Source organism: Lineus longissimus, chromosome 3 (genome assembly GCF_910592395.1).
Source record: "Lineus longissimus chromosome 3, tnLinLong1.2, whole genome shotgun sequence".
In the NCBI taxonomy this organism is placed as follows: domain Eukaryota; kingdom Metazoa; phylum Nemertea; class Pilidiophora; order Heteronemertea; family Lineidae; genus Lineus; species Lineus longissimus.
This window is the reverse complement of record NC_088310.1, coordinates 9,797,454-9,811,231: the sequence shown is the minus strand read 5'-3', so window position 1 is coordinate 9,811,231 and position 13,778 is coordinate 9,797,454. Positions and strand designations below refer to the sequence as shown.

Here is a 13,778-nt window from a genome sequence, read left to right as displayed (position 1 = left end):
ATATTTTTCCTTCTACTTGATATTGCATTCTGTTTTTGTATGAAATAGGCAATCAGCCAAAGCCAGATACTAAAATAGGCGTTACAAGATCGTATGCCAACTGAGTGGACATGTTGTGATTTAGACCCAATTATTTACTGCCAAACGCATTTTGTAACGACCGCAAATTCCCATTGGCTGCTTGAGGGGATGGTTTTACCCCTTGTAAAAATTTGAAACACCACAGTGGTTCTCATCTAAGCTATAACATTGCCTCTTGTTATGGCGTTGGTTTATTAACCGTCCTGAAATGATCGCAACATTTTCATCCAGTATCCAGATTGAAACAAGTTTTTGACCCCAGTCAATGCCTGAAAAATAATGTCAGTACACGAAATGCAGACTCAAGGTTTCCGCTAGGATTTTTTTCATGGGGAACAAACGAAAAAAAATTGATTTTTTTTTCTTTTTAGAAAATTGACACCTCCGTAAGCCTTTTTTGCACTGAAAATGCTTAAATCTGCTTCTAAGTATCTTAAAATGCCACTTTAGACTTTAAAACATAACTTTCAAAAACTTTATTAATGAGGATGATGGGGGAATATAACCCAGTGCCCAAATAATGGGGGGATATGTCCCCCTCTCTATGAATCCCTGAGACTTGAATGCGATCAAACTTGTTTGATTCTGATTGGGGTTTGTTAATTTCAGCCTCCTTTTTTACGCTCATCAGAATGTGATGGTAATTCCGGTGATCACTTTTTTTACCGCCAGTCAGATTCTTGTGTGGCATATTGATTTTAACTATCTTTCGCTATGTGAAAGTAGATTCTTCTTTGTTTTGCCTGCATCCCAAGACTTGTTTTTAAAAATCCTATGCTATGCATCCCATGACAATTTTGTAGTGTTATGATATTATTTTGATAATATTTCTGTGGACCAATTAAATGTAAGCTATCTAGTCTTTGTCATAGTGTGCATCTCTGGAGTGGAGCTTAAAGGGGCATGCCGTTCGTAATTACTTGTGGTCCAGTTAAATAGAAGTCCACTAATACAAAATGCCGTAGTGCAGTTATTGTGAATACAAATTTGTTTAAACTTGGTATTCATAGCAATTGTATATCAGTCTACACAACGGCAATGCTGACATTTATATTTAGTACCTATTTCTGCAATTGGACAATTTTAAATTCAATTACAAATTCAAAATTTTTAACGAACGGCATAGGCCTTTAAGAATATTAAACGAAATGCACGAGATGCCACCAGTCATTGTTTTCACTCATGATGATGGTCAGCGCCATCTATAAGTGTTGAGCTTCTGCCAGTGTGCAGCCACTGCATGTTAACTGTACACCTTGTGGCCAAAACACTTAAGAAAGTTGTGAGTTGACAGCATGGTTGAAAATAAATCACAAAATAGCGTGTTCGATTATTTCCATCGCGTGCCTTCTTGAGAAAGGGCCACAGTGTGCATTTACCCCTGTCATGTCACAACTATTACCTGTGGCACCTAGCCAAAAAAACCCGTAGTAGGTTGATTTACAATGAAATGGACACCTTGCAAGATGTTTAGATGAGATAACAGACGATTCTTTCAGCCCAGATTTGGAATTAAGTCCAAAGTTTGCTGTTTCGAAGAAATCTGATGGGAAATAAATGTACCGAGTTTGATTGATGAACTGATGCGAGTGCAATTTGACAATCAATCAATCAATCATTTGGGATTTAAGGTGCCTATATTCACAAAAAAACGTGATCAAAGACACCAGAGAAACCAATCAAAAAAATATAAGCTGCTGGCTATTTTGACAGACTGCTGCCTAGTTAGAGAACAGGAAAGTTTTCAGCTTTCTCTTGAAGACAAGGATACTGCTGCTCGCACGAATTTCCTGTGGTAGCCCGTTCCACAGGCGCGGCGCAACATAAGCAAAAGCCCTGTCTCCAGAGGAAGCCATCCTACTGCGTGGTTGCACCAGCAGCAGTCTGTCCGAGGAACGCAATGATCGGGACGGGTTGTACATTGTTAGAAGATCTTGCAAATAAACTGGCGCAACACTATTTATGCATTTAAATGTTAGCAACAGAACTTTAAATTTAATTCTGCTGGCTACGAGCAACCAGTGGAGGTCACGGTGACAGGTGCATGTCTGGTCTTAGTGTTTATGGAGAATGTTCTTAACACGGGCCTGACGTGACCTTGTTCGCAAAGTCGCCTCTCATGTGCATGCCTTAAAAATCTTGATGAGTGCCCGGGGAAGCCTGATGTTGGTAATCGAACACGTTCATTGTGTTCAACTAAACTATTGCGGTGTGTTGAGAATGTAAAAGGGACAACTTGGGTGCGGGATTGAGGTGGCCGAGTACCCCTACTCGTCGCCGAGTACCCCTACTTGTCGCTGAGTACCCCTACTTGTCGCCGAGTACCCCTACTTGTCACCGTGTGGCGCCACATGTAGCATCACACTACAGGGTGGCCCAGAATTATTTTCCCTCACACAATTGATAATAGAATTCTATTGTGCAAGGGAGAATAATTCTGGGCCACCCTGTAGAGCTGATCTCTAACAAAAGATTGCTGCTGGTGACTTTCAGGTGGTTTTGGGCCGTGAGTTTCAGGTGTCCCTATAGTTACATGTACATGTTATATTACTGCACTGTCATTGCAGTGAAGTGATTTTTCCATGATTCTGATTGGATAAGTTATGGCCAAGCTGGAAGCCATTTTAGTATGAAAACAACATATCTCATGGCCTAGTTGTCCCTTTAAGTTTCAATTGGTGATTTCATAATTGTTTCACCTTTTTCAAATTTCTGTTAAAATATGTCACTGTAACATTGAATCTCTCTGGTTGGGGAGTTTGTTGCCAGATGGCGGCAGAAAGCCTTGCTGAGATGCATAAAAATGTTTGAATTTCCTTTTGTCACCCTGGAGAATCAGTTCCCCAACTTATCGAGAATCTTATCTTAATCTTGTGTACTCAGACAGGCCTCCCAACTTACCGAGCAACCTGCCCTGGATCACCTGGAGAATTAATTCCCCAGATTGCTAAGAATCTTATCAGGCCTTCCAGTTTGCCGAGCTGGCCTGTCCAAGGAAAGGAAAATTGATTCAATAAAGTTCGAAAAAGTGTGATGTTGGGGTCTTTTACGAAATATTGTCATGTTCATCTGGTGATAAGGTTCTTTAAGACTGATTTGCATTAAATATTGAGAAAAATGCACGGCTGGTTTGTCCTTTGAAAAGTGAACAAATTGTGAAATATACATGGATTGATTTTGTGCATGCAGCACAGAGTAACCCACTGGTTAATTTACCTCGGAATTTAGTGCATATGTGACCCGTTCTAGCAAACCCAGTCGCATGTCGCACATAAGATGAGCCTAGATGACACCAGGAGATAATGGAAGAAATTGATGTGCTCATATTTCACAAAAGGCAGACAATAAAGAAATGAACAAACAGTCCGTCTCAATCTGCCAAGCTCAGAGCGACATGCGCCTGGTTTTGCTAGAACGGGTCACATATTGTCCATGATACGAGATGGACACAGTTAATTTCAGAAAATTTACCAACAGACACACTTTGGATAGGTTAATTTGTGAGGCAGCTGTTCTCCCAGGTCTCTAGGAGCACTATCCTGGGCAGTCTGCTCGGTAAGTTGGAAGGCCTGGTAAGATTATCAGCAATCTGGGGAATTAATTCATATTGGCGATCGAGGAAATTAGAAATTTGGTATTTGTGGTTGTTGTAATCTGTCTGCACAGGCAATGCTGAAATAGAGCGTATTTATGAAATCTTCAAGTTCGATTACAAATTCAAATTTTCAACGAATAGTTTAGGCCTTTGAGGCTTGATTCACATGGAGATTTTGTTAGCTTCAACTTGGAGAGGTGAGCAACTCTCAGTGTGCCAATGCCTAGGGCGAGGCTGGTGGACAAGCATGCAAAGCTTTAAAATTGCTGAATTGGACCATGCCACTTTCTTTCTTCTGAGGGGGGTGATCCAAATAGAGAGCATTAAAGACAAAAGAGTTGTGGAGTGGGATGGTCCAATTCGGCAAATTGTAGCTTTTTATGTTTGTTGTTTGCTGTGAAGCTGTATCACATTCAGGCATGCTTCAATTTGCATGTTCACCCCAATTGTACTTACTCACTGACTTTCAAGAATGAGGTAGTCTAAACAAGCATGTACTAAAAATTTTGGCAAACAATAAAGAGTGTTTGGTACTTTTAGCTTATAGTAAGAGGTAGGCCTGCTGTAAAGTTTCCTTTGGCCTCAAACTGTGGGGGTGAGGGGAGATTGTAAATAGCAAATAGTAAATTAAATATCCATTTTACCAACATGTACCCATGCACAGGGGTGGTGAAAGGGCGGGGGGTGAGCAGAATATTTTAAATTGACCATGAATTTTTGAAATAAACTTGTTACACTTGGGCATTACATATAGTATTGATGTCTTTTGTTTATGTGTACACACGGGTCTGCATGCAGGTGTGGGGAGGGGGCTCTGGAAAATCAGAATTATATGTACATACCAGATGCCCTCATACAGAATAACTTGCCAATGTTTTCAGTAACTCTCCAAGGATATGGCATTTTATTAGCCTGCTGCAAACTAAATATTGCAATGTACTTCCTACATTAAAAGAAACAATTTTTTGCATGGTAGTCCCTCGACCCATCTTATACCTCTTGTTTTTTTGTTCAATTAAGCAGGATGCACTTGTAAAGTTTATGAATTTGGTAATTTGTTTCGAATGTATAAACTGTTGTGTCATTTTAATTCTTCATAATAAATTGTTAGGCTATGAGGCTATGTTATGTCTCTCTTCGGTCAGTGATAGTGAAAGACAACTACTGAATTGATCAGTCATGTCAATTGAAAACAGACGGATGTTACAAGTAATTAGGAAATGTGTGACCCTGCACAATATATCCATGCAGGGTCCAAATATGCATGTTTCCAGGTAATTAATAGTTTTTTCAAGAACATTCATATACAGACCAGAGGAAATATTTATCCAACATCAGCATCTATAAACCCCATGTGTGTTTGAGTTCGACCAACTTACTTTCGTTTTGTGCATGTTTGGGTATCAGTATGTGGGTGTGAGTGCATGTGTAAATGGTGTGAACCAAGCACAGGAGTCCGATTCATCTCCTTCAAACTGAGGACTGTCCTCTAACTGAGGACATCCTCAGTTTGAAGTCGAGGACATCTTCAGTTTGAAGTCGAGGACATCCTCAGTTTGAAGTCGAGGACATCCTCAGTTTGAAGTCGAGGACATCCTCAGTTTGAAGTCGAGGACATCCTCAGTTTGAAGTCGAGGACATCCTCAATTTGAAGTCGAGGACATCCTCAGTTTGAAGTCGAGGACATCCTCAATTTGAAGTCGAGGACATCCTCAGTTTGAAGTCGAGGACATCCTCAATTTGAAGTCGAGGACATCCTCAGTTTGAAGTCGAGGACATCCTCAGTTTGAAATCGAGGACATCCTCAGTTTGAAGTCGAGGACATCCTCAGTTTGAAGTCGAGGACATCCTCAGTTTGAAGTCTTCAATTTGTGTCAGGCACAGCCATGTGTTAATCTAAAGCAAATAACATAAGATGTCCTAATTTTGATTGGACTAACGATACACACATGTTCAAACTCTTTCAACTGAAGACCCAACAAGTATGAATGGAATATAACTTACACACGTCCTCGGTTGTGTGGAGAACTGCAGACTATTCCCGCTGTTCATCATATACTGGTACATGCGTGCATGTGTCTGTGTCTGTGTGTTATATCAGGTGGTACCAGTGAGTATGTTACCCCACCCTCCGTAAGTTATACAGATGAGTGTGGAGATGTTTGCTTGTTTAACACTTTCACTGTTAACCAACAACCCTGTCCATCGGCCCCTTTTCAGACCCCCAGAAAAAGTTTTTGGTGGAGATACTAAATTTTTTGGAACTGCATAAGGTCTTTTGCAATATTAGGTTCTCTAGGGCCAGAGCATCCCAATAAAGAAAAAAATAGCTACATGTACACTGATCCCCTTTCTTTATTTTAGTTAATGGTTGAAATATAAGTTTAAGAATTATATATTACAATGACTCCCTCTCAAGTATCCCCGACCCCAAACAAATCGGGAAGTCGGAATCACTTAAGAATTGGTTTGATTGAAGAAGATGTTTTTAGTTGCTGTCTTACCCTGAAGTTGGTGTAGTGATTACCTGCTGGAAGAGGGGTTTGGTCTGTGTTGATCTGTGGTTTGGTTGTGAAAGTGTTTAGGGAACATGTCAAAATCATTTTGAAGCCAACTGAACTAACATTGTTCATCTCTCCCTGGACATATCTCGTCAGCCACACAGATGGACAGAATTGTTTTGTCTCCCTACCCTCTTGTGGCTGTATCGAGCATTCACAACTGGTTGAATTTTTTCCTTGAGTCTTTGTGTTGAATGATACATGTAACAGTGTTTGTATGAAAAAGTAAATGACAGCTTGGAGATACACCATATTTCGCAATAAAATATGATATCATCTGGAAAAGTGTCTTTGAAAATTGTGTGGTCAAGTGATTCTTGTCTTAACTGCATGAATGAATGGTTGCGGGTTCAAATCGAAAAGCTAATTTGCCAACTCAGCACTTTTGCTTCATTATGACCATCCATAACTCAACCGATCCCAGTGTGCACATCCGTGTCCCAGTTTTAGTCAGCAAAGAGTGCTAATTCTTGTCAATGAGGCGGGCCCACACAGGCATTCAAAAGCCCCCATTCTGTAGAACTTTGCCTGCAAAAGTCCATAGACTTGCATAACCAACCTTCTGCTGCATTATTCTTAACTGAAAACACAACATTAGCACTCAGGAGAAGCGTGGTAAGGCCTGATTTTGAAACATATCACCCACATATGCCCTAAAATCACATTTCCGGTAAGGGGTGTGAATTGAATTACTCACTGCCAGTAAGGCTGACGTTACATAGGCCTCATTCGTTCACTTCCCACATGTCACGTTCCAGCTTTACTTAACGTTCCTCGGTGAATGCACGGCCTTGTGGCATGCATTCAGTGAGGAACCAACGCATTAAGGGGAACGTGACATGTGGGAAGTGAACGAATGAGGCCTATGTAACGTCAGCCTAAAGGGATTTTTAAAATCTGGATGGACACAGATGTGCATGACCATTCTTTGGGAGCCCCCCCCCTTCCAAAAAAGGAAGCTTTGAGTTTGTGTGGCTTCCTGCTGGTATTGTCCTTCCTGCGGATTAAGGAGCAACTGAAATAGACAGGCTAGTTAGCTCAATACCAGATTGACTGGATGTCTGGAAAAAAAAATTTTTTAATTAAGGGTGCTGCATGTTCTCATTAAAGGAGACTATAAAGCTGGATCCAGGTAGGTCAGATGAAGGTGCACAAAGTTGCCAATAGGTGTCGACTCTCCTTTATCACAGTGGCTGTACTTCGGAAGTATTCACACTTTTACAAATACGGAGTATTCTGTGAAATTAAAACGTACAAAATTTCCAGGGTTGCAGTGTCATGGATACATAAACTCCTCTTTCACTTCATTTTATTTCGATACTTGAATTGTTTACCTTCTTAATCTGCAGCTTACCCCACCTTGGATTCCTGATGTCACGTCGCCGGCCGATACAACGTACATTCCTGAGGAGTTTGCCCACGATCGGGTACAGTTGACGCCTCCGGGTAAATCATCAATGTCGGAGGCCCTAGAGCCGATTCAAGAAGACATGCCCTACTTTGAACAATTTTCATTTCACGGCAGTCGAACTAGTCTTAGGAGCATGTCTAGTACAACCGACTTGGGCCCATTCTAATCATTCGAAATACACGGAGTTGAGGACCTGACGTTGTAGAGATCATGCCTGTCTTTCTCTGTCTGGATATCAGCACCTGATGGTTTAGAGGAGAACTTTTTTCATGATTACAAACCAGTAGACACATTTCTATTTCTGATGACGTCGTGACAATAGAGTGTACAATGCAGACATATGGGGCTTGCAGTTTACCTGTTTTCGAGCTAAAATGCCCTCTGTTTGAATTAAAGTCAAAATGATGTCACTTTGCAAATGTAGAAATTCGTCTATTGCCCTATGAAATGACACTTCTCGTGTTTGACAAGAAAGAGTGCAATATGCAGTTACAAATGTATGACATGACAGTGTGCAAAATAGTGTCTGGAAAAATCTATATCCAGGATGTCAAGATAGTAATGCCATCTATTGGTGTTACAGTTAACTTGATTGATGTGATGCATGTGCATGTGCCAGATTCAAGCATTCTGAATCGGGTCTTTGATTGAACAGGTTCGGAGTCATTATGTCACAGTGAGGATAGGAGTTTGTGGAAGACCCTGAAATAGACAAGACCCAAGTTGGCTTGTTAGGGTGTGTTTACATACATATACGGGCTGTTTACACAGTACCAAACCAGACAAGACCAGATCACATTGCTCATGACGTCATGAATGACGTAGGTCTAGTAATCACATATTAAAGTATGTACGTTGAGCCAGAGCAGACCAGACCAGATCACATTTCTGGACCAATGTAGATCGATCTAGATTGGTTTGGTCCCGTATAAACGACCCTATTGAGTTCACGTTATCATTAATGACATGTCACTTTAAGGCCGAAGACCTTGGAAATACACTTAAATCACTGGTACTATCCTGGAAATACTTGTACTATCCAGAAAATATTTTTACTATCGAGGATGTACTTGTACTATTGAGAATATACTTGTACTTCCAGGGCATACTTGTACTGTCCAGGAGGTACTTGTACTACCAGGAGGTACTTGTACTGCCCAGAAAGTACTTGTACTGCCCAGAAAGTACTTGTACTATTGAGGATAAACTCGTACTGACCAGGAAGTACTTGTACTGTCCACATCATAGTTTTACTATTCAGGAAATACATATACTTGTGCTGTCCAGGATATACTTGTACTGTCCAGGATATACTTGTACTGTCCAGGATATATTTGTACTGTCCAGGATATACTTGTTCTGTCCAGGATATACTTGTATGTCCAGGATATACTTATATTGTCTAGGAAATACCACTGGACTAGTTTTTTTTCTCCGTTCTATGTACAAACATGTATGGTAATACCAAGATAGGTGTGCACACTCGGGGTAAGAGTACTACATTGTAGCAGGGTATTTGAGAAAGATGATGAGATGGTGTTGGCTGCCTGAGGAAGGGTTTATAAGGCTGTGTATCCAATAGGCCTATTCCCTTGTGACCGAGGGGCGTTGTTTCCATTATCTCCATGGCATATTCCCTTGTACAACCAATTGGAGCCAGTAAGCCAAATGTGGGTTCATTTTGTGTGTGGTGTGTCAAAAGGTCACAAGCAAACATGGATAAAAAACGCCATGTTTTGAAGTTTTTTGTCCAAGAGTCTTTTTTCTTAGGTGTATATGCATGACAGGCATATCTTTTTGTTAACAAAATCGAGGTTGGAAGAGACCTATCGGGTACTTTCCATGTTGTGTACATTGTATCCATGTATTTCAGCTGAGCGCCTGGCCCTTGGCCTCTTGTTATTTCATTGAACAAGAAGTGGAAGAATTTATGCCCAGTATTATGTACAAATGTTTAATCAGAGGGGAAGGATTATATGACTTATTGACCTCAATGCAAGTTAGGGAGACTCATGTCCAGTATGAGTATTATAAAAGAGGTTGGTTGAGTTGGTGAAAAAAAGTCAAAACACAACACCTCAGTAGGGATTGGGTAGCTTTGTTTAATATTGAAGATGCTCAGATGAGTAGAACTAAGATTAGCAGAGTAGAAATTCTCTTCAGAGCATGGGCAGCTTAGCCATCCAAATTAACTGCCGTTGGAACATTAATTAAGCATGCCATTCAATGACGTCTGCTGGAAGAGTGGGAAAGGGAGGTATGCCTGTTGGGGCAGGGAACATATTTTGGTTAAAGATTTTTAAATGGCCGCCTGAGGCACGTGTATAAAAAAGCTGTAACTTTGTACATACTTGTATTGTTGCCTTTTCCAGGTAACACTGAACAAGTACCATATGATATGTGCTAAGGCGTCGTGACAATTAGTACAACAGATTTTGTTATCATGATGTATATTTCATGTTCAAATGATGTTAACTATGTGTTCCAGAGTGTTTTTTCTCGAACTTGGAGAAAAATCTTCACAGCTAACGAATTTCAGGGTTTTCCAACTTCTCCACAATTCGACCCATTGCTGAAGGTCTTTGACGTAGCGATATTGCCTTGAAAGATGCAAATGCCCCTAAACTCACTTTTTGGAAAAGATTACAGGCAATATTTGAACTGATAAGGAAAATTTTGAGGCTGAGCTAGACTTGTTTATACTCATTTGCCATGCGTTTGGAGTTAAAATGTGATTGGGAAATCAAAAACCAATGGAAATTAAAAAGCCGCCTAAGGCAGCCAGGTGGTTTTCTGGTCCCCTCTGTTTCAGCTTAGTGCCCAGACAGACAAATTATAGAATTTGGAAAAGCCCTGAAATCATTTTCAATTCTTTCAAAAGGTAAATTTGTAAATGAAATGTTCATAAGTGTATATCTCGGTTAAAAATGTGAAGTAGAAACTTTTCTCATTTGGTGCATACACCGTCCTTATATTTGGCACCATAAATCTGAACGGGGTCGTTTTCAAGGTGGTCGGAGCTCCCTCATGGGGCCGTCCATAAAGCACCTGTGCACCGAGGGATGGAGGGTGGGTCGTGCCAGATGGTACAAGGTGCGTACAGGGGGAGGGGGGTGCCTATCTCTAAGAATATGTTCCCCACCGAAGCACTATTTTCGCCTCAAGTACCTTTGCAGTGAGTACTGTCTGTTTCGCCATCTCGAGGTATAGTGTCTGCCCATAGCAACACGTGGTACACAAGTGGATTCGAGTTGGTGGCGGGTCAATACTAAGTCATGTGCACGTGTCGTCAAAGTGACGGCTGCTGGTGGATCTGCGTAAAATTCTGGCTGAAAAAGATAATATTTCAAGCATGGGGATTAGATGACAAACTTCTCTACGCACTACTCGTGTACATTGTTGAATGTATGACATACTGATGCATATGCTTACAAGGGGAAACGGGTTAAAGCCAGAGTGTACAAGGTACAACCAGGGGGAGGGGGGTCTGAAGATTGGTAATTAGGTGTGTTCGTTCTTTATGGACATTCGTCAAGCATTCTTTTGCTCTTGAAAAATCCAAGGGGTCTGTCCGATGAGACTATAAAAAGCCATGGTCATTATACCTACATGTAAGTGTCTTTGTCAGGACAAGTAAAAGATCCCTCGTTGATGATAGTGGACGCTATTCCTCTGGCAAAAATCCAATAGGGTTACCACACCAGTAATAAGGATGATGATTATGTTGATAACCGCTGCTGCCAAAAAGAGTCACAGTGCTCGCTAAAAAACGAGCCACCGTGGTACATTATAACCAAAAAAATCTATTGGAAACATTTTACCCAAGAGTTTGAAGTGATAATCGTGATTTATTAGTTGAAGGATGAAATGCATGCATGAATAGAGTCATTCAGCTGTCAAGAAACGTACATACCGGTACTAAAACTGGAAAAAGAACTCGGGCCAATGTGACCTACTTTTCAGGTGTAAGTACCTAGGTCAGGTCATAAAACTCAATGTCAGTCATTTATCAAGAAACCTTATTGATTGATATGATCAAGCTTAACATAGTGCTTATAACATCTTGACCTAGTCCTTTTCAATTCAGCAAGTGACCAGCGATATCATTTTAATAACACAACGATCATGATTATGTTGCTTTTTTATCACCGTTCAATAAATAACATGAGACATAAGGGGTTACTGAAAGCAGTACAAGTGCCAGTGACGTCACTTGAACTTTTATGTAATGCGTCACAGAGACGTCTGTGACGTCACTTACACTCAGTGACGTCATACAAAAATTTTCTGTTTTTGGCTTATAATTCTTGGTACTATTTGTCGCATACACCAGTTGAAGGGTGCCTGTACAAAAGGCCTATATTATATGTAGTAGGCCTATGCGAAACAGACGCACCAAAACCAGCTGAATAGCGTCAACGTGGTATTTGTCGTCAGAACTTTATGGACCACAATTTTAATCTGAGGCGATCATGAAATAAGATGATCATGAAATTCTGTTGCATTTGAGCTTTAAGCATTGGTGGAACTGCTACACATCGTCTGATTAGGTAAGCATCAGAAATGCCACCTGGACAAAATGTGTTGTCCATAAATGATATTGGCAAGTTTTGACCACACTATATTGAACTACGATTTGAATGAGCCATGTTTGTTTGAATGAATTCCATCATTTTTTATCTGTAGGTATTGAAATACCAATATATCACACTGTTTACCTTGTTCTGTTTGCAAACTTCCTAAGAATGTGGAGGACTTGTTTGATTAATTCTGAGTTTTGCGTCATCCATGCATAGGTTTTAAGCAGGGGGAAATTGATCAGTTTTCCTGTTGAAGAGGAAATGGTATTGTGTTCATGTTTTACTGCCTATGCACATGACGTGACCTGACGGGCGCCAAAATCAGTGTTGAAACAATCCAAGTAGCAGGAAAACCAACACATTACGTGTCAATCGATCAATCAATCAATCAAATTGTAATTTCTATGGCGAAACTTTCCAGGCAAAAGTCCTGTTCAAGTGTGCCCTCCCATCTGTATTAGTAGCACAGTAGAACCTCTCTATCAAGGTCACCCTTGGGACTGACAAGTGCTGTCCTTAATAGAGAGGTGTCCGCTATGAGAGGTTCTACTGTACTTTCTGTATAGTTCTGTTTTTAATTGTCTACTGAATGTGTCATATGGGCTGTTCCGAATGTCACTGTTTAGGCCATTCCAAATTCTGGGAGCACTCCTGGAGAAGGCTCGGCCTCGAAACTGCTCATTCTTGAACCTTGGTTAAAAAGGAGGACCTGCGATATGGTTTTCATGGACAAATTATTATCCAAAGATAGTTACAAAGTGCATATCATGAATTCCCAAACTTTGGAAGTATTTTAATCCACAAACTGCCTAAACTGCCTAAACTCCCAGTGTATGCAGTTTCTCGTCAATGTGTGCTTGTGAAAACAGCAGGTTTTACAGAAGGTTTACCCCTGAAAGATAATACCTCTTATAAAAAACTAGGTGAATAGTGATTATTATAGTTTGTTCAGGGAATATTAGAGTCTATGTAGGCAATGTGTTTGTTAATAACTCTCTACTGTTTGAACTTGAATTATTTCTCGGAGACTATTATAAATAATTTAATCATCTCGAAATGTGTGTTCGTTTTCATTGATCCTCTTGTGCAGTTGGCGGACAGCATTTAGGATGAAACATATGATTCCTTGTTCATTTCAATTAACTCTTTCCCTACTGTATCCGGGTATTTACGGGGACCGTACCCTGCAGTAATCCGTACTGCCAAATTTTCCCCGTTTGTTTTTGTTTGATCACATCTGAAAACAAAGAGATGGCAGCACTGAGCTCAATTCAATGAAGAGCTTGTCCCCGAGATTGGGCAATGCTAGCTATTTTACAATGAAACTTTCCCTACGCCAAGTTGGGATCCCGGCCGCCAGGTCTATGCCATGTGCTGGGCCAGGGTACGGTTCACTGCCAAAACCCTGCAGTAAGTAGTGATAGGGTTTATTTGCAAATCTGGCCACTTCATCTCCCAGGTCTGCTGTATTACAGTGCAAAAAACCCTTGGCTGCACTTCGAAGAAGGGCTTTAGTGAACCCAACATCCCCATCTGAAAAGTGCCCCATG

The 13,778-nt window shown here is 40.7% G+C and overlaps 1 protein-coding gene across 2 annotated transcripts in view; it reads left to right on the top strand.

The window, feature by feature from the left end:
* LOC135485700 (RAC-beta serine/threonine-protein kinase B-like) overlaps positions 1–13,279 on the top strand; it is a 39,797-nt gene extending 26,518 nt beyond the window's left edge. Inside the window, exon 12 of one of the 2 annotated variants that reach the window (XM_064768092.1) lies at positions 7,587–13,279. In XM_064768092.1, coding sequence (XP_064624162.1) covers positions 7,587–7,814 — 228 coding nt within the window. In that variant the 3' untranslated portion in view covers positions 7,815–13,279. The remainder of the gene's footprint in view (positions 1–7,586) is intronic. The other variant, XM_064768091.1, reaches the window with a different exon arrangement.
* Positions 13,280–13,778: the final 499 nt, after the last annotated feature.